This window comes from Dromaius novaehollandiae, chromosome 1 (assembly GCF_036370855.1).
Source record: "Dromaius novaehollandiae isolate bDroNov1 chromosome 1, bDroNov1.hap1, whole genome shotgun sequence".
Lineage (NCBI taxonomy): Eukaryota > Metazoa > Chordata > Aves > Casuariiformes > Dromaiidae > Dromaius > Dromaius novaehollandiae.
This window is the reverse complement of record NC_088098.1, coordinates 136,187,906-136,208,439: the sequence shown is the minus strand read 5'-3', so window position 1 is coordinate 136,208,439 and position 20,534 is coordinate 136,187,906. Positions and strand designations below refer to the sequence as shown.

The following is a 20,534-nucleotide window of genomic DNA, read 5'->3' as shown; positions in this document are numbered from 1 at the left end:
GGAAAAAGAGTCAGCTACTGGTCAAAGCGAGTTGCTAATCTCCCTTTGTTGCATTTCCCTTTGTTCTTCCAGATTGAATCTCGTAAACGCCTGGCCAGGACAGTACTGGTCTTTGTGTGCCTCTTTGCCTTCTGCTGGCTTCCCACTCACATCATCTATTTATACCGGTCCTACCACTACTCAGAGGTGGACACATCAGTGCTGCATTTCATTGCCAGCATCTGCGCCCGGATCCTGGCCTTCACTAACTCTTGTGTCAACCCATTTGCTCTCTACTTGCTCAGCAAGAGCTTTAGAAAACAGTTCAACAACCAGCTGTTCTGCTGCAGAGCTCGCCTCCTCATCCGCTCTCAGAGCATGGCCAGGAGCACCACACGAATGACCTCCCTCAAGAGCACCAACCATTCCTTGGCTACCTTCAGCCTTATCAATGGCAACCATGCCTGTCATGAAGGCTATGTCTAAAGTTCATAGTCAGGGACCAGCACAGGGCATGCCTAGTGTGGCAGGTTGGTTTTGCTCTGTGGGGTTGGGGAGTAGCACACACACACGCACGCGCACACACATGCACAGAAGGAAATTTGTCGTGTTCAGAGATCTCAGAGGAGCTTGAAGTGTCCAGCTTTTAATCCTGGCTTGAGGGATGTCCAGAGCAGCAGATCATTTAGTACCTGACCACAGGAGCTCCCTGGGATGGGCTGCATCCCTTCAAGACCCACTGCCTTTAATGGGAGTGAAGAGAGTGCCAAAAGATCAAATCCAGTTTGGACCTGGAATTTCTTCATCAGTTTCTGCTCAATCCTGGATTTGGGCAGACTTGCAGCAGTGGTAAAGACCATACAAGTGGGAAAAATCTGTCTGAATGGTTGCATCTACAGTTCATGGTATAATTTATTTTGATGCCAAAATAAATCCACTTAAATAAGGTAAATAATTTTACAAAAGAGTTCAGTGTAGGTTATTTACAGACTTTTCAAGTATTTATTAATGTTCTGAGTACAGTATTAATTCATGGTGTAAAAGATATCAAGAGTTTACTGGGGTATGTTGGTGACCCCATCTGAAATGAGCAGTATCTTGCACCACATCAATATGAAAGCAGTAACATGTGAATAAATGTGAGTTGGAATATGTTTACAATTTTTAAATGTGTGAGCTTTGCCATGTTGCAGAGGAGACAGCACAGCATTTTCTAAGCATTCCTATTTTGCTCTTCCTGTCTTTGAGGTGTGATATAATGGATGTTTCATCACCTAAGGGGTAATGCAGATTTTTAGGTGGGTTTGGCTAAGGGCAGACAAGTAATAGAAAATGAAGCAGAGGTGTTTTTCATGCAGTAGTGCTTTGTAACACTGTAGTTGTTCAGTAAAAGCCATCAGGAGTGCAAGGTCTGATCTCCAACCAACAGCTTTATCCTTCTATCTTCATAGAAATCTCCTATCTTCATAGAAATCTGTGGAGACAGAGTGACAAAACTGGCTAACAGATTGGATAATCAGGTCTTCTATATTTTTCACTTCAGAATAGTTCTTGTACCAGGTATCAGCTATTCTAGAAGTAGGAGCACAATGTCTTGCAGATAACAAATTCTTGACATGCATGGGCTATAGAACAGGCAAAGAAGTTACACACCTGATAAAGAAAGCTGCTGCAAATGAGGCCAAAAAACAATCATTGTAGCAGAATATTTAATGGGCCTCATCCTCTTCAATGCTGATCTTTTTTTCTTCCCATGGCAAAACAAATACAGTAAAACCTTGTGGTAGGCTTGCTCTGTGAAAGCAAAAATGTTACAAGTGCAGTGTAATCATGATCAGCCTAGGATATGTGAGCGCCCAGGGATGCTGGTGGGAACTGCGGTCTCTAGGGACTCCAAATGGGCTGTTATGTCAAAGGCAGAGCCCTGAAAATTTAAGCTCTTTTTTGCCCTTGGGAGTGGCACCCTCCAGATAGGTTCAACCATCAGGTATGTGAGCTGAGGATGTGGCTACACTGCCAAGTCAATCTGACCTTCCTCCAAGCTGCTGCGAAGAAGGGCAGTCCTGCCCCTGGCCCCAGCACCCTGGCCACTTCCCCTGTGGCTATCCCTTGTGCAGACACAAGTGCTCCCACCCCTGACCAGCCTGAAAACTAATGTGGTGGGGGACTTCTGGGTTATTTTACAGTTAAATCAATTCCCTTGTTCAACTGACTGTGTAGCTATGGCTTTAAGTTCAATTTACTGGGCTATATGAAGTCCTCTTTTACTCCAGTTTTCAGCAGAAGGACACTTTCCCTGAGCTTTAACATTGAGCCACGCAGTACCAGAAGCTCCTGATATTAGGTTCAGTGGGCGAGCATTTTTGAGAGAGTTTGGTTGAGTTTTGAGATGTTTATGACATAGCAAAATGAGAAAAATTTATCTGGCCTGAGGTATTTTCAGTAAATATTTTCTTCAGCCTAGTAACAGTTTAGTTGAAGGTAAGCTGGAATTATGTGCTTCAATAGTAGTCACACTGACTGCACTGTGATGTGTCCTCCTGATTGGTAATGAACAGCAGATTACTTTTGCTTCAGAAGAAACTTCAATAATTTCTGAATTCTTGTTTCTGAGGGAAAGGGTGAAGCAAGAGCTTCAATTTGAGCAAATTGCAACTATGAGGATAAGAGCATCGACAACAGCTTCCTGAGGGCTGAGCGTTATTGCACATGGACACTGCCTCTCTGATCAAGATGTGGCTTTAACACAGTAGAATTATGAAGGTATGGCATGGTGGAATTAAATAAGTGCTATTGATTGCACCTTTCTATTCCTAACTGAGCAGAAAGAGTTTTCTGGCTCTGATTTCCCCCAAATGCAATTGCCTATGTCCACATGTGTCACAGCCTTACCATTGCTTAATTTTCTCATACTCTTTTTCTCTTTGTTTTGATAGCAAAACACTGGGGAGCTGGGGAGTTTCCAGCTAAAGTGTAAGTCTTTTGTAAGAAGCTAAAATACCTACAACTTCTTTTAATTCTTAGCAACTTAAGCCAAGCCTTTTCAGATGAAAACTAGCGTGCAAATTTTTGTTGAAATTCTTCATTTTATTCAGACTTCCCCCCCATTTAATAACTTTAAGAAAACTGGGTGGTTCTGTGGAAAAAAAATCCATTGAAAAAAGTTTCCAGGAAAAAAATATTTTTGAATATATTTCACAAACTTGTGCTGATTTTTTTAATACCACAGAAAGAGCAAATCTGAGGCAGGGATTCTTTTAATTTCATTCCTGTGTTAAAATAATTAAGAAAACAAAATGCAGTGATTGAGGTCAGAAAAAAAAGAGCTCAGGAAAGTTGTCTGAAATATCCTGGTATGAAACTCAAATATTTGAAACTGTAAATGATTTTTTTGTTTCTCGTTACTTGTCTCATTACCCTGGTTTCAGAAACACAATGTACTTATTTACACTTTTACAGCAGTCTAATCCCTTCCCTAGAGTTACGTCAGTGTTTGCTGATACACCCGCGACATTGATTCTTTGAACCTGGAGCGTTGTCTGCAAAGTTTCTCACGTTTGATAAATTTTCAAAGGACTCGAGATAAATCCTCTGCCTTGGCAGGCGCCTCCAGAGACACACTCTCTAATACTTCCCAGTCCTTGGAAACTTCCTGGTCCCGGACCCAGTAGCTGGGGCCGCGCCACTCTGCTCTGTCCTACACATGGTGCTTGTGTAATAATCCTCCAACTGCAGAGTGCGGATGGGAGAACTTTGTCTTGAGCAGGCTGCTGTATTTTCCTCAATGGGGAATTATTGCTATTTACTACAGTGGTGCTAGGCTTTTATCCTAGGTCAGAAGCACTGTGGACCAGAGGGTTATTGAATATATAGTTGCCCACTAGATAAACCAGCATGAAGCATGAAATTAATATTTAACAGGAACATGTGAGTAGGTACCTTGCTACCTTCATGCCTTTTCAAGAAGAATTAAATGGCGGGGGGGGGGGGCAGACATTGTGCAGTATTCCATGTTCTTCACTAGGAATTTGAGATTTCTGGGATTCCTGAATTCCCTTTGTGCCCATTGAACATGGTGGGTGATGAAGACACTGAGTAAAACACAGCATTCAGCTGTTTTTGCTTAAGTTTAGAATAATTCAGTGTAGTTTGGCTCCAAAATTATTGCTCATAAGTAAACTTGGAAAATCCCTGCAAAGAATGCAAAAGTAATTCACAGCCTTTCACCATAAGGCTGCGCTGCACCAGAAGGCTGTGTTGCCATTCAGAGAGACCTGGACAGGCTGGAGAGTGGGGCAGAGAGGAACCTCATGAAGTTCAACAAGGGCAAGTGCAGGGTCTTGCACCTAGGGAGGAATAATCCCATGCACCAGTACAGGCTGGGGGTTGAACTGCTGGAAAGCAGCTCTGTAGAGAAGGACCCGGGAGTCCTGGTGGACAACAAGTTAACCATGAGCCAGCAGTGTGCCCTTGTGGCCAAGAAGGCCAATGGTATCCTGAGCTGCATTAGGAAGAGTGTTGCCAGCAGGTCAAGGGAGGTGATCCTCCCCCTCTGCTCAGCCCTGGTGAGGTCGCATCGGGAGTACTGTGTCCAGTTCTGGGCTCCCCAGTACAAGAGAGACATGGCACTACTGGAGAGAGTTCAGCGGAGGGCTCTGAAGATGATGAGGGGACTGGAGCATGTCTCTCATGAGGAAAGGCTGAGGCCTGGGCCTGTTCAGCCTGGAGAAGAGAAGACTGAGGGGGGATCTTGTCAATATATACAGATATCTGAAGGAGGGTGTCAAGAGGATGGGGCCAGACTATTTTCAGTGGTGCCCAGTGACAGGACAAGAGGCAACGGGCACAAACTGAAACACAGGAAGGTCCATCTGAACATGAGGAAAAACTTCTTTACTGTGAGGGTGACAGAGCACTGGAACAGGTTGCCCAGAGAAGCTATGGAGTCTCCTTCCCTGGAGACACTCAAAACACACCTGGATGCGATCCTGTGCAACGTGTTCTAGGTGACCCTGCTTGCACAGGGGGGTTGGACTAGATGATCTCCAGCGGTCCCTTCCAACCTCAACCGTTCTGTGATTCTGTACAGAAACCTTCTAATACTGACACCAGTTAAAGATTTCAGAGTCATCCCTCTCCTTCAGCTCTGCCTAAAAGGTGCATTTGGGTTGCACTGTTCCAAATATTGCCTTTTAGAAAATGTTTAGTTATGGAAAATTGAAGGTGTGTGATTCTGCTGCATGGCAACAATAACTAAGCAAGCAAAATCATCACACGGTGGAAAAGAGGGGTTATATTTTAGAACCCAGACATTTATTTTAGGTAGAAAAAAACCACAAAATACTGCATAAGGTAATGAATTTTTCTTCTTTTTAAGCAAAACAAAAATTTCAAGGGCCTTTATTTAACCTAACAATAAAACAGGGAATCTGTTATTGATATGTGTAATACTGATTCTCATAATTACTTTGATTTGAAATTGAATGAAATGAACGTTATAGCTATAAAACAGAAAGCTCACATTTTTATGCATGGTTTGGCAGAAATTATACACCTTATTGCTCATTTTTCTGACAAAATACAAACTTTTTTACTCAGAAAAGCATCTGTGTGTATCCAATTGGTCTTTCAGCCTTCTTTAAAGGCAAGAAATTCAGTGCTGCTTATCAGAGCAATACGCAATCCCCTGAATGTTAAATGCATGACCCTTATTGTTAGTGCTAGGCATCATGATGATAACAGGGTAGCTTACCTGCTCCATCCTGGGAAACCAAAGCAGGTGCTGTGCCTATATCATTCTTCCATAAATCATCAGAGCTGTCTTATACTGCCCTTTCCAAGAGGAAGGAGGCAGCAGTTCAAGTTGGTAAGGGAATGTTCAGATGGCATTATTCAAAACTGAAGGCTTTCTGCACCTTTACTGAGCTATTTGTGCTATCCTTAGTCTTTTTTTCCTTTTTTTTTTTAATGACATCATCTTTATACAAGTTGGTATCTTTTAAGCCTAAAAAATGTACATATCAAGAGAAAGCAGATTTGAATCTTCTGGAAATTCATATTTATTTAGCATCAGAAAAAGATGGTCTTAGCATAAGCATGTGGTTCACCCGGCTGTAAAGTGTATTTTAGTTTGGATAGCTCAGCTGTGCTTAACCTGCAGGCATGTAGCATAAAGGGCTCAGACAGCCTGTTGCCCGGGCTGTAAGTCAACCATTTCTGAGGAGCACTGGGCTTGATGGCAGGGTGTCCCACTGGCTCCTGGAGGCAGAGGTGCTACTAGGATCGCCCCTGGGCCAAACTCATCTACAAATCCCAGTCCAGGCCGCCCAAGTGCTGTTAGCTCGGGACAGCATTACAGATCCTGTATAATTTGTTTCTCCTCTGTAATAGTTTCACTAGAAAGCCTGAAGTTTAACCACACAGACCACCTTTAATCATGTTAGTATGATTGGTACTGATTAATAAAGAGCCCAGAGCCTTGAAATTAGTGGACCTGGATGTGGAATTACACTTAGTACGTGAGTCCTTACCCAGCTGGGGCATCTGTGTAGGTCTTCTCCCAGAGGGGACAAAAGAAGTAGTGACACAACAAATTGTAAAGTTCACCACTGTTGGCTGGCTGGCTGGCTGAGTACCTATGTGCCTACTTTGCATTTCATAATAATTGATCATTTCAGTGGCAACTGTAATATCTTTTAAGAATAGAGACTAAATACCACTTTGCTTTATGCCAAGATTATCAATGAAGACTTTATCTAATTTTATATTAAAATCACATCCAAAACTCATTTTAAAAGTGCCTAATTGCTTGTTTCTGGAAATAGCTGCTTCAAAAGATTTCTGTGATCAGTTTGACTATTTTACCATAAGTGGATATGAATTAAAGAGAACTGATCATAGAATTCTTTTGAAATAAGGATTTAATCCATCTTAATGTAAATTAATTAACTTCACGCTAAAAATGCCTGCCTTATGATGAACATCTTTTTGCTATGAAGTGCTGCTGTGTGTTGTCAAGACCAGTCAGTCCCTTAGGTCAGTACAGTATATTGCTCTGAAATTCATGGATCTGGGCTTTGTGTCGGACAGCATATTACTGCTGTTCAGTCCACCATAACACATAAGCATTTCACTTGTCTCCCACAGTTGCTTTTTAGTGCGAGGTGGATGTGACACAAGTCTCTGTGCTATGAGGCAGAGAACAATGACTGTAACATCAGTCTAGTGAACAGGTTTTTAGTCCAAAAGCGTTCAAAACATTTTGCCAAAAAAAAGTGATGTTTTCATCTGTGTTTTATGAAAAGCCTAAAATAATTCCAAAGTAGAAATGGCTTGTCTACCAGTCCCGGAGGTTAGTGACAGAGTTGAGCATCATCCCCAGGGTAGCATGCTTCTTTGGGGCTCCCAAACTCAATGCCCCCATCACCTGGGGGCACTTCTAGGGGGTCATCCCTCCTGGTTTGGACACCCCCCTTTGTATGAGACAAGGTGCCCTGTCTCTCTCCGTTGACCACCCAGACCAGTTCTAGATGACTGGTTCAGGCTAGATGCCTAATTTTTGAAGGGGTAACCTCGGCCAAGACAAACCCCACCACAGTTGCCTAGCCCCAGCCCACACTTCCTCCTCACCAGTTGTCATCAGCATCCTCAACAAGGCTGCAGTCAAGGCCCAGGTCTCTTGTACTTACTAGCTGCTGCTTGTATCCTTGCCAAAACTATCCCACAGCCACATCAGTCAGGCCACCAAGATGGTCTGCAAGGAGAAAGAGGCTTTTCCTTCTCCTTAATTGGACCATGCATATGCCTGTCCAAGACGCAGACTTGGGCACAGACTCATCCTGCCTAGCTGGAGGCACCTTAATAGGATGAGAGGAGGCCTCTCCAGAGTGGTGTTCAGCCTTCTGCCCATGTGGCTGATCCTCTGGAGCTGTCTAGCCCGCTGTGGGCATTATAGAGGGAACCTGTTGTGAATACGTCCCTAATGGCAATGTTCATGTTTTGGGATGAATCTAGACCTCTTGCTCCAGCTTCGTTACACCGTAAGCATGCCTAGGAAGGACCGGAGCAGCAGCCTGTCTCCCTTGCACCGTGTGGTTACTCATGTAGCAGACTGAGTGGGAGGAAGACCCAGAAGAAAAATGCATTATTCCCATAGGCTCACTCAGGAGAAGACAGTAGCAAAGTCAGAAAAATCTCAGATCAGTCTTATGTCTACAGTGCTTACAATTTTACTATCTATGCTGCAGGTTGAAGGTGAAGGCCAAGACAGGGCAGCTTATTGCAGACCAATGGCTAAACACAGCCACAGGTCTCATGTACGTGAATATTGTTTTGACCATGTAAAAGACAAACTGTGGGAACAAAATAATTTACTGATGGCCAAAGGGAAATGTTGTGCGTTTTGGCAAAGTTGGATGCTTTTCTCTCAGTGTTGCATTGCATTTCTGGAAAGAGGTAAGCCATGCTGTATGAGCTGAGGGCCAGAGGCCAGGTTGCAAAGAAAACCTCTCATTTTTCAACTTCCTTCAATCAGTGGTTAGGAGTCTCAAAGGGTAACCCATCTCATTTCCAAGAAGCAGAGCCTTGTGAATGATAGATAGGTGAGCAGTGGACTCCAGAAAGGTATTTCCAGTTCAGTTGGTTGCTCCCAGAGCAAAAATCAGCATTTGCTTCTAATTGTTCTCAATGTGCATTTAGGACCAGTTGTTAGCGGTCTAGAACAAGCCAGGAATCAATTCAGGAAACATGGTGATCCATTGCCATGACGCACACTTTAGCAGTATCTTAAAAAGACCATAGAGTATTTGCTTTTTATAAAAATTATGACAGAGAGAACCAGTTATATATTATAGATTGCCTTTATCAGCAGTTCACTCTGAAGATAGCTGAAAGACACAACCCACTTTGTATCATTTTGCAAGAACGCATGTTCAGGAGCTTAGTTATGAACTAAAACACTGTACATATTTCATAAAGTAGGTGTAATTTTAATATCTCCTCTGAATATTACTTATTGCTTTGTAAAGTAATGAATGTATGCATTCAAACATCTGTCTAGAATACAAATGTCTTGAATTACTGTGTACAGAGGCAATGTAGTTTATTTTACTTGAAACATGCTTTGCTTTCTCTTTTCCAGATGCTGTGTAATCTGGTATGAAAACCACTGAAAAATAATTTTCTTATCAAATTAAAATTTGCATAACTGTTAATGTTTCAGCTCCCTTGAAACAACATTTAGAAGAGAATTTATAAGAAAAAAGTCAAAATGCTAAAGCATCTCTATTCTCGTTTGGGTTTTTCTTGCCTTTGGATATATTTTCTAATTTTATATACCGTGTTTTTAAAAATGCTCATGAATGGCCTCTATAGAAATATGGACTCACATTGAACACTCTATCAAAAGGTAAATATTGAATTACACAAAGTTTATAGCTAATAAACCATGACAGATGAAATAACAAGGCTTCTGTTGCTTTTTAGTTAGAAGAAATCTTAAGTTTGATAAATGTGCTTATTCCCTTGCTTTTTTGTAAATTATCGAGCATGAAAAAAGTTTGTCTTCCAATGACCAAATAGATAAAGGCAGAGGCACTGTCACAACACCCCTGGGAAATCTCTTTTCCCTCCGTGAGTGTTTATCCCAAGTCCGGTTTGCTCCTGCGGCAACATTCTGGACCAACAATGGATTTACAGACACTAAGGATCTGGCAGCTTGGTTTTTTTAAATTTTTAGTGCTCCCATTCCTGCCGCCACTGAGGTGAGGTGGCAACAATGGTGCTGATGCAGCGCAAGGGGGCCAGGGAGTGGGGCAGAGGATGGACGAGGCCACTACCAGGAAGGGCAACAGAGAACTGCTGTCAGTGTCGCCTGTAAAAAAAAAGGGGCTAAGAGCAATTGCTTTGGAATAACTGAACGTGCCTAACAGTTATGGGCTGTGAAACTCAGCTGCATGAGGTTGATTAATTAAAGGAAAAATATAGCGGCATGTTTTGGAAGTTCTCCTGTGCTACGTTGACATCAGTGGGCTTTGTGTCTGACTCATCAAAAAAAAAAACAAAATGCAAGTCGTCTTTGGTTTAGCTGTTGCAGTTTGAGCATCTGTTACACAACAATTTGAGTCCTCGGAGAATCAATCGCAGCTTGCAGCTTGAAGGAGACAGTGCTCTTGTTAAACGTTATTGCATTTTAGGTCATCAATCTATTTCACCATGCATTTAACAGTCTTTTCCCTCCTTATTACAAACAGCTTTGAGAGCTGGACACAGACATTAGATGTGTAAGAGTGCTGCGGGAGGCAGAATGTATAGGTAACTGATACAGGATTTTTTACTGGAGGAGTTCTAGCTCTATCTGCTAACCATTTAAAACTTGATTTTTTTTCTGCCCATTCATTACAGTTCTATTGTATTTTCTTACACTAAACTCCTTCTCTTACTGCATTTTCATGGAAATGATGGGTGCATTACAATGATAAAGACCATAAAATAGTTAGAATAATACATTTGAGTAGATATTTTCGGATATAGTACAGGTATCAAAACTCACACTTTCCACTGTGAATGTGACATGAAAAGGTATGGAGCTTGATAATCTCCAATTCAAATGTCTTTAATGTAGCACTCTACACCATCAGAAAGTCCCTGATGCTTCTTGGAAAACCTGCAGTATGCAGAAAAGTGTTGCAAGTTCTCTCATAACACCATATTTGTTGAAGTGTCAGGAAATTGCAAATTCTGTATGGCTGCAGTCTGGTTTCTTTCTGCTAAGGCAAACAAGGCTATTACAAATTGTGCTGGCAAATCAGTAATCTCATGAACTGCGCACATGAAAGAGTAATGAGATAACTAAGCGCCTTTCCGTAGTTACAAAGAGAGGGATTTTTGAAGAGATCTGGATGCCCAGTGACATTCTCAGCAGTCCTGGAGTATGTGAAATAATCTGAACAGCTTTAAAGTGTGAAGAGGACATTAAATATTAACACCAGATTATATCCGATAAAATGAAATTTAAATTGGCTTTCAATTAGCCTTAGGAAAGTTTTGTGCCTTTGAACAGCAGCATACATTAGCAATTCTTGAACAATTGCTAGAAAGCATTGTCTTACATCACCTAGCATTACTTGCAGATAACAGAAATGCTCCAGATCTAAGAAAATCACAGTAGAAGTGGAAATATACCATGAATTCCTCACTATTAACATTATTGACCTTGATCTGTATAGAACATTTAGTGACTTTACCTGATGTGTGCAGAACTTCTGCCTCTACCCACTAATAATTGTCCTTGTTTCTGTGTCCAATGTTAACATTAATTACCAGTTCACACACATCTCCATTTACATAATAGGTCTTGCAGACACTTCTTGCTGGGAAAATGTATTTTGGTAGATTGAGGTGTTTCCTATGACACACTTTGGGATTTATTAAGGTATCAGTTAAGAAAATATTTCGAATCTCCACCTAGAAGCTGCTTAGATTACTGATTCTTATTAAGTTTTCTGCCACCGGCTTAAAGGAGACCCTTAACAGGCCATAGAAATAATGAAGTTTCTTTTGCAAAACATTTATATTATGAGGATTAGCTGTGCCCTCATTCAGAGTTGTTGAAATGTGACCGAGAATATTTTTACTGAGACTTACACTAAGGTCCTTCAGGCTACTTAATCAATTCAGTTTCATTAATGTGATTTAGAACTGATCCTTATGCTTTCCCCATCCTCTCTTAATGTAAGGCAGAGTCCAGCAAAGTACCGTGTAACCCCAGCTGCTATTTAATCCTGTTGGAGCAGAGAAAATTGTGCAGGACTGGCCTTTGGCTCAGGTAGGTTACTATTTTCTTTACTACCAGTATGAATTTATTACTAGTAACTGTCTATAAATCTGTTAAAATTCCAGGAGAAACTCCAGTAAAGCTGGAATTGGCGCTTTCATTTGAGAAGGAAAGAGCTCTGTACATTAGCACACACACATAAATAGATCTTAGAAAGTACTATAAAATTAGAATTAAGGGGGAGGATCTGCAGATACATTCTCTTGCACTAGGAAAGAAAATCTAGTGCGGGGTGTTGGGAGTAACACCAAATATATATTAGATTTATTAGAACCCTATTTTTTTCAAACCAAGAATGATTAAAGCAGCAAAAATGACAAGATTAAGTTTTAACAAAAAAGTGCTCTTCCTGCTATCTCTTTGGACTACGATAATGTTTCATTCTACAAAGCCTAGCCAATAAACATAACTTTTCCGTAAACAAAAATGAGCTTATGCGGCAAAGGCTAAATCAAATGCTGCTGCAGCTGAGTTGCGATGTGTCAGCAGTTGAGACATTTGAGCTGAGACATTTCCAGTGTTGGAGATAAAGTGTTCCCTATGGAAAAGAAATGTTTCCTATTCATTCCATTTAGACTTATTTAATACATCCTATTAACAAGCCTCTCTCTGAGTCCAAGGCTGTAACGGCTGATCAATCTTGAAAAGACTCCTGAACCTCAACAATGCACTTAAGTCTTTTTTCAGTTCAGGATAAGAGGGCACAAAGGCAACTCCACAAAAGTATATGTCCAGTTGCACAAGCCTGTGCCATTCTGCTGCTCACACAGTGAGTCTTTTACTACAAACAGTGGGAGTTGAACCAATACTTAGTAATGTTGTAAGACCCTATAATGTACCGTTATTTATTGACTGTGTTATCTTCTACTTACTTTCTGGAGCAGGGCCATGCTGCTTTATCCATAGTATATGCATGCAAGTAGATATAGTTCCCAAGCATTAAAATCGGTGAGCCACAAGTTACGGCATGGCACAGGGAGGAAAGATAAGAAGACCAGCAGTGAGAGCATTAGGCATACAGCACAAAGGTTACGGAAGCTTCCTGTAAAATAATCATTGCCAGCTCTCTCCCCCAGCACTGACTGATTAGCAGATTTTTTCTAGGCATCACATGAAAATAAGGCCTCAAATATAGCTGTGGAGGAGGAAGGCGTGGGTCTTTTCAAGCAATATGACATGTTTTGGAGAAAAGCAGGCCAAGCTGGTGTGTTTGGGGAAATAGGCAGGGAGGCTACTACTAAAAAACAGGTGGTGGAGAAATCCAAGAGGAAGGCTGAAGTCTGCTGAGTGACTGACCACATAGTCCTGCGTTACTTTCAGTGAAATAGGCAGGGCTACTGTAGTCTCTTTTTCAGCATTAAATGTGTGAGATTCCTCTTCTGACACTTCTCAAAGCATAGCAGCTCCTGATACTTCCTCCAGTGTAGGCACCACTGTTAGCCAGAGCCATGCCTTACCTAGCCTTGACTGAACCCTGTTCACTGAAAAGAGGCAGTTATACTGATTTTACTCTGCTTAACATTTAAATTGATTTTATTACATTGTTTGAATATGCATCATTATTGTGCTGGCTTCCTCTGTGAGTGCAGGATAAAGTTTTCACTTGGACACTGCTGTTGGCAGCATACGGAGGCCCTTAAAGTGGATCTAAAGATCATTTCCAAAGCAAAGCAAAAACCCCAACTCAGAAAGAAAAGAAAAGAAAAGAAAAGAAAAGAAAAGAAAAGAAAAGAAAAGAAAAGAAAAGAAAAGAAAAGAAAAGAAAAGAAAAGAAAAGAAAAGAAAAAGAAAAGAAAAAAGACAAGACTCCTTGTTTTTAGATTTTGATTTTCACTGCAGTGAATTTGATTATTAAAATCATCACAGTATAAATAAAATGGACCTTGCTGGTTCTGTGCTATCATAGGCACAATTATCAAAAGGTCTGCAGCTCCACAGATGTCAGGGAAGGGTTTGGCTTTGTATCAATACGAAAAGAAAAAGCTAATGTCAATATTCATGCTCCTAAATGATGAGTGGTAGGAAAACTTGACAGCTCCTTATAAAGTAGCCTTTTTCATTAAGCATGTGCAGATCTTGTCAGTCAGTTTAAGCTATAGTCTTACTAATAAAAGAAATTCATTCTCTCCCTGAGTGCTGTAATGATTATGAGCTGGGTGCACAGCAGACCATAGCATCATCTCTAACTCACATTTGGGGTGAATGGCCCATCAGCTTCAAGGGCACTGTGAGAGCCCATCAGATGCATCTTACAGAATGACACAATGAATCAGGCATTGTTTGGGATTTAATATCACCTTCAGCATCTTCCCAAGTGAAGAAGCATGAGTCTGTCTTGAATATGGAAAAGAAGCATATGAGTGTGGGCCTTTTACTGAATGTGTCTGAATGGGCATGATCCACTGAAGGTTGCTCTTGTGTTTCTCTGGCAGTGTTTGAAGGGCAGAGACACTGCCCTCCCTGTCAATGGATCTGCTTGCATTCAGCACCCACAGCTCCTTTTCGTTGGCTGTGCAGCTCCTGGTCTGGCCTTTTTCTCACAGAGGCAAAATGCTGAAGGGAAAGCTAGTCAGGGTGGCATTTATTTAGACATCTAAGAAAGAAGTTCACAATCTGTAATTTTTAACTGTTGTTTGAGCCAAGTGTATGATGGCTCATTCCTGTGATGAGTGTTTATTAATGGTAAATTCTCACCTTAAGCAGAATATTCTTAGTGATAAATATTGGGAACAGATCATCTTCAGGCACCCCATGGTAGCTCCCATTTATACTGCTGAAGTCCATTCTAATGTTTGGTGTTGATGTCACCAAGGCTAAAGATTTGGATCATAAGTTCATAAGTTTCAAAGTAGTTTGGTGAATGCATGCATCTGATTATGGTTACATAGCAGAATAACAGCATTCAGGCTTGATGGGGGATAACTCTACCAGTTGTAAAAGCTTTGCTACATCTCTGTATTTCTGGCCTTTCCCAGCTTCTCTTTCCCACACTGTATTTTACACAAAGTTGGGCTTTCTAGAACACTTCCGTATTACCCATGCGGTGATCACCACTGTCACACACCACCACCAGTTTATATACAGCTGATGGTGACATACCTGCCTTATGAAAATCTGAGGTAAATGTAGACAGAGCTAGTACTAGCCTGTCCTAGTGTTCTCCAAAGACAGCTCCAAGACTTGATTCTGGCAGCACCTACAGAAAAGCCTAGGGGCCTTTCCATGGGGAGGTGTAAATGCAGCAGAGGTCTGGGAGCAGGCACCATGACAACAGCCCTTACTCATGCTCTTTGCCCAAGGCCCCATGTGTAAGCATAAGGCACCTTGCTCTTCTTGTTCTGGGGTCAGTAACTTCACACTCACCTTGGAGAGAAAACATGTATTTGCTCAATTATGTCAGAGCACTGTAAACTCACACTCTAGATGAGGTTACCGTCTAGTAATTTGCTTGCATGGCAGTTTTCTTAAGGAAAATGCTAAACACCAAACACAGTGAGATACTCAAGGGCATTTTTCAATGGGGACATGCTTGCATTTAAGATTTATAGTACCGAGAATAAAATCATGGCTTACTGCCTATGCCGTGGAAATTTCAATTCCCATGATAATACAGTCTTCTTCAAACCTTGTTAAGAGATGCCTTATTATACTTCAAGTAGGTCACAGTGCCTGAAATTCCCATTAGATTAATTAACGCTATGAAGGCACACATCTAAGGCCCTTTGTGAGAGTCCAAAATGGGAAATAAATTTAGTCATGACGCCTGCTCTGGGTGCCACCTTCCAACATGTCCAAGCCTTTCAAGGTGGCTCATCACTCATGTGCCATTAGTGAAACTTTTACTTTACATTTTGTATCTGCCCTTCACGTCTTTCCAGAATTTTTAATAATCTCTCTGGACACAAATTCTAAACCGTAAACTGTATTTTGGGACTTGTTACTCTTTTGGATTTGTCAGTAACTACATAAGCCTCTCTGCATAGGTATGAGAAGTGTTATTTAAATATAAATTCTAATCTACACTCTAAAAGTAAATAGTTATTATTGGCAGGAAATGAGGATGGCATCCTGTATAGCATACGGGAAACTAGGACATGAGAAACAGCACTGAGCTGAAATCCTTAATATAATTGCAGGAGAAACACCTTGAGAATTTACGGCTTGTTATCTTGATTATTTGCTGTATTGATACCTGTGGAGGTGCTAGCCACCAGGAGACACTGATGGTCTGGAATGGAGTGAGAGAACAACCCATTCTGTTATGTTTTTGTCTGCCAGATTTTGTTGTCATTCAAAGTCATCTGCAACAGATGGAGGGGTAAACTCAACTTCCCACTCGTGTAATGTGCTGCCAAGCCACACCTTTACTTTCGTCCCCTAGTGGAAGCTTGTATTTGTGGAATCACAGGTGTTTTCAAATGAACATAAAAATCATGAAGCAGAGCTTAATTCATCATTTGTTTTACCTGTGTCAGATGAAGTATAACAGATTCTCTAATAGGGTCTCAAGTGCTCTCTTGACTTGGAAGGTGCATTTTTTTCCCCCCCTGAGAAGCTAGATGCTCTTTTTTTCTTTTGCTTTGCCTTCTGTATTTTTGGCAGCATCCCTTCAGACAGCCTATGAACCATCCAAGATTAGTGCTCTCTACTGAAAAAGTTTCCCATGCTGAAGCCAGCCCTTTGGCAACGTCTGGCACAGACTTCTGTTGCTGCTCCACTTCCAGCTCCCCTTGAGATCAGCTGGGCCCCTGGACCCAACTTAAAGTGAAATTGGTCATGTTAGTTAGATCCAAAGCCTTTTGTGGCTAATGAAAAAATACTTATGAGTTTTGGTCCATGCCCTGATTCCTTGAAAAGTCTAGTAATAAGTTTTTGCTACCTCATACTGGTGATGAGCAGTGTGTTCTTAGAGCTAAGTCAGCTTTTCGTAACAATTTCATTACTCTGGATGACCAGGTTGAAAGAATGAGGAAATGAGAAGTTTAGAGAGCTGTGAGAGAAACAGCAGCAAATGAGCAGGAAAGAAAGAGCTTCTTTGCAGCAGGTCCCACATTACTGATTCAAGAGGAGCCAGCCTAGAAGGACCCTAAATTCTTCTGACATCTCCTTTACTAGAGAAAGACATACAATCCCCACTACAGTAGCTAATGTAGGAAACACAGTCAGAACCCTCAGAATTGGGAATGAGGTGATCAAAGGCAGCAAAGTATGTCATAAAGCCCAATGTACTGTCATGGCCATTTGTACAGATGTGACCAGGATGTACTTGCTGCTCCTCCTTATGGCCCAAGGGAATTTGCTCGTTCTTTATTCTTCTACAGTAACAGTTACAAGAAAATGCTACTGCCTGGGTGTAGTAAGTATATGGTGATATATATGCAAGGTGTATATATTTGGAATGCACTGGCACAAAACAAACCATTTGTACCACCATTTAACATATTTTTCTGTAAAAATAAATGACACTCAGTTTTCTTATGTACATTTAAAAATATATTAAGCTTGCAAGTAGTGCTTTGGTTGTCTGATTATTCCAGCAACTTACTGATGTTCTCTGAACCAACTAAATTATGATAGGGGTAAAATGAATATATTCTAGAGGTTGGAGACAGAGCTTTGCAGGCTGTTGACTGTAGTTGAGAGAAGGAAAGACCACAAACTTGACTATGCTGAGAAGAGGACTACACAGTGTGCTGTAAGCTGGGGAGAAATAGAGGTGAACAGCACTGAGTATGGGGGAAAATGGGCATAGGGAAGTGTCAAGGGAAAAAGCCTTACTAAAGCAGTTTGCTGGCTGCAGATAATGGGTTGGCTCAGTGACAGGATCCAAGACTGGTAAATGAAGCTTTCTCTCTTCCATTTTGCCTATGTAGTGTTTAATCACTTCTCTCTACCTCAGCAAAAACACTGAAAAAACTATTTTAGCTACTTTTTTATTTACCTACTACTAGATAGGAACCACAGCTATCCATGAACATGGTATTGCTGGGGCAGTGCTGCACATCTGGGGCAAAAAGTTGTGGTAGGTTTTGCTCATTCCTTCAGTGATCACATTAAAAGTCACATTAATTGTCACATTAAAGATTTTCAGCTACTGTTCTCTGCCACAGTCACTGACTCAACAGAAAAGTCTAGAAAACAGTATAAACCTCAGAAGGATGCATTGGAGGGATCTAAATAACTTCTTCTCTAGGACAAGCATGAATTAGCACTGCCTGAAATTAGCTGAATACAGTGATTTTGTCAGACCCCTTTCTGTGCTATTCTTTTCTGTATCCAGCAGTTAATTCTGCCTCGTGATGTACTCCTTAGGTAGCTTCATCTAGTGGAGGGTTTCTGTTTGATCCACACTTCATCCTGCTCCACTTTAAGAGAGGGAAGGCTATGTGCTAAGGAATAGGGCTTACCTCACTGCACCAAACAAGAGGAATAGCAGTCATCTCCCTGAATCCCTTTAGGAGCCTCCCTCTGGCTTTGGCTTGTCAAGGAAGAGGGCTCCATCCAGTATGAGTGCCTTTAACAGACTTTTTATCACAAAGAAACAACACAAATTTGCTTAGCTGCCTTCCTCCTTATCTTCCCAGTTACTTCAACACCTTTCTTTTTGACATGATCCTGAATATATCTATTCTGTGATAAGGGATGTGTACTCCATCTCCCCTGAGTGATGCAAGTGCTGAATATGAAGATTTTGGTGAGTAATTAATGATGATACATAATGTGAATTCCCAGAGATCACAGAGATAGTTTAACATCTGTATTTCCTTTCCCCTTCAGCAATTGGGCAGCACAGCAAAAGGGCTATCTCCTACTGAAGAGGAAAAATGTAGCCCAGTGTGTTTTGTCAGTGACATGTCATGTGAGAGCCAGTCTGAGTTCAGTTATCTTGAATTCATCAAGAAGAAACAGAACCGATACAGCATTGTGTCCATGGCAGTGTTCAGTCAGCAGCAAGCAGACCTTAAAGGCCAAACAGTGATCTTCATCACCTCTGGTGCCCTCCATTCCCTTTGTACAAACAGGTAGGAGCAACCCACCACCACATCCTCACTGCCCCCCTGCCAAGTACCATCAGTACTGGCTGGAGAGCAGTGACAGATTCAGGGATGCAGAAGAGTTGCTGAATGGGGCTGAAATGGGGCTGAAGGAAGCATCAGTGCAAGCTTCTTTCCTGCCCCATCTAAGGGGAGATAAGAGGAGATCCTGCAGGATGGCACCTTTATGAGTATTCAGTCATTCCTGAGCTGCAAATACCACAGTCCAGGAAGGCAGCAGCAGAGAAATGACACCACAGACTCCTCCTCCTCCAGCTACCCCAAGAAGAGTGCAAAATGAATGCTCTTGTGGCTCCCCCCACTGAGTGCATCCTCTTCTCAGTGCTGGGACGGTCTCAGAGGCCAAATGAAGCATGTCATTTCTTGATGCTGCAACTGGGACAGTATACTGTTGTGGCATCCTGCCTGGGAAAAAAATGTAATTTCTGAAGTCTGGCCCCAAACGCTGAAGAAAAGAAAGGAATTGCATATGTGCATGTCTCAAAGCAGACATTAAAACTGAGATATGGCTGATAGCTTTTCAGACCCCTAATTAAATACAAAGCTATTGTATACAATGCAAGAAGCTTGGGAAAGTGGAAAAGCTGATGGATAACATCAACAGGTTGTTTCTGAAAAGTTGTTTATTGTGCAGCCCTTAACTGTATTCAGAAGAAAGGGCTGAGTTGCATCCTGGGCAATGATGGGAATGGAAAATTTTTCATCTGTGCTATAGCTGAGCTAATGGAGCAAATGAAAGACCAGATGCCAAAGCATAAGTGATTTTGCAACACTTGTTTGAAAATACAATTGCTTACAGGCATTACTTACAGACTTCTGTGATATTGAAAGTAGAGAGTATAGGATGATAAGGAAAAATATATGTAATTGGATCAGATGATGAGAAAGCCCAAGTATGATATGACGTGAAAAACCAGCAGCTCACGCACCGAGAGGTAAACGAGTTCTTGCCTCACTACAGAGCAGAGCAGATTACTTTGCAAAACTAGTAGCTATGCTCAGAGAAGTAAAAAGCAGTATATCTAGAAATGTTCAGTGGTATCCTCTGTAGATATTCTTCCATCTAAGTCCCTACAGCACTAAGAGCCAAAATATGAGGGAACAGCAGAAAAAACATCTACAACTCACCTACTGAGAAATTTCTTTTCCTCTCTGCACATCCTCAAATCATTAGGTTAATTGACAGTCTTTGCACTTTGGAGCTCTTTGAAAGGATCGGTGTTGGAACTCATGCTATCCTAAATGTTCATAAGTCATCTGGAAAAATGAGGTAATGAAATTTGCTGATGATACTATATTATTGAAGGCAATAAAATAAAAGTCAGCTATGAAGAGTTGCAGATGGCCCACAATATTGAGTGACTGGGCAAAAAAATGGCACATGAGATGCTGACAAATACGAAGTATTGCACATGGGCAAAACTGTTCTTAACCGTGCATAGCAGTCATGGGCTCTAAATTAGCTATCAGCATTCAGGAAAAGATCTTTGAGTTACTGTTGATAATTCTATTAAAATCTCAATGCCATGCTCAGGGTTCATCAAAAAAGTAAATAAAATGTTAGGAAATCTTAGCAGATGGAGAGAGAATAAAACAGAAGAATGATCTGCTAATGTACGCACATAGAGCATGTGCTCATATTATGAATAATATGTGCTGTTCTGATT

At 41.3% G+C, this 20,534-nt stretch overlaps 1 protein-coding gene across 2 annotated transcripts in view; it reads left to right on the top strand.

Annotated features, from left to right (window-relative positions):
* GRPR (gastrin releasing peptide receptor) overlaps positions 1–9,430 on the top strand; it is a 32,697-nt gene extending 23,267 nt beyond the window's left edge. The window contains exons 3-4 of one of the 2 annotated variants that reach the window (XR_010385489.1): positions 73–2,742; positions 2,916–9,430. Coding sequence is in view for 1 of the 2 variants with exons in the window: in XM_026120779.2 (XP_025976564.1) it covers positions 73–465 (393 nt within the window). In the remaining variant the exon portion in view is untranslated. Of the gene's footprint in view, positions 1–72 lie in introns of both variants that reach the window. The other variant, XM_026120779.2, reaches the window with a different exon arrangement.
* The last annotated feature ends 11,104 nt before the right edge of the window (positions 9,431–20,534 follow it).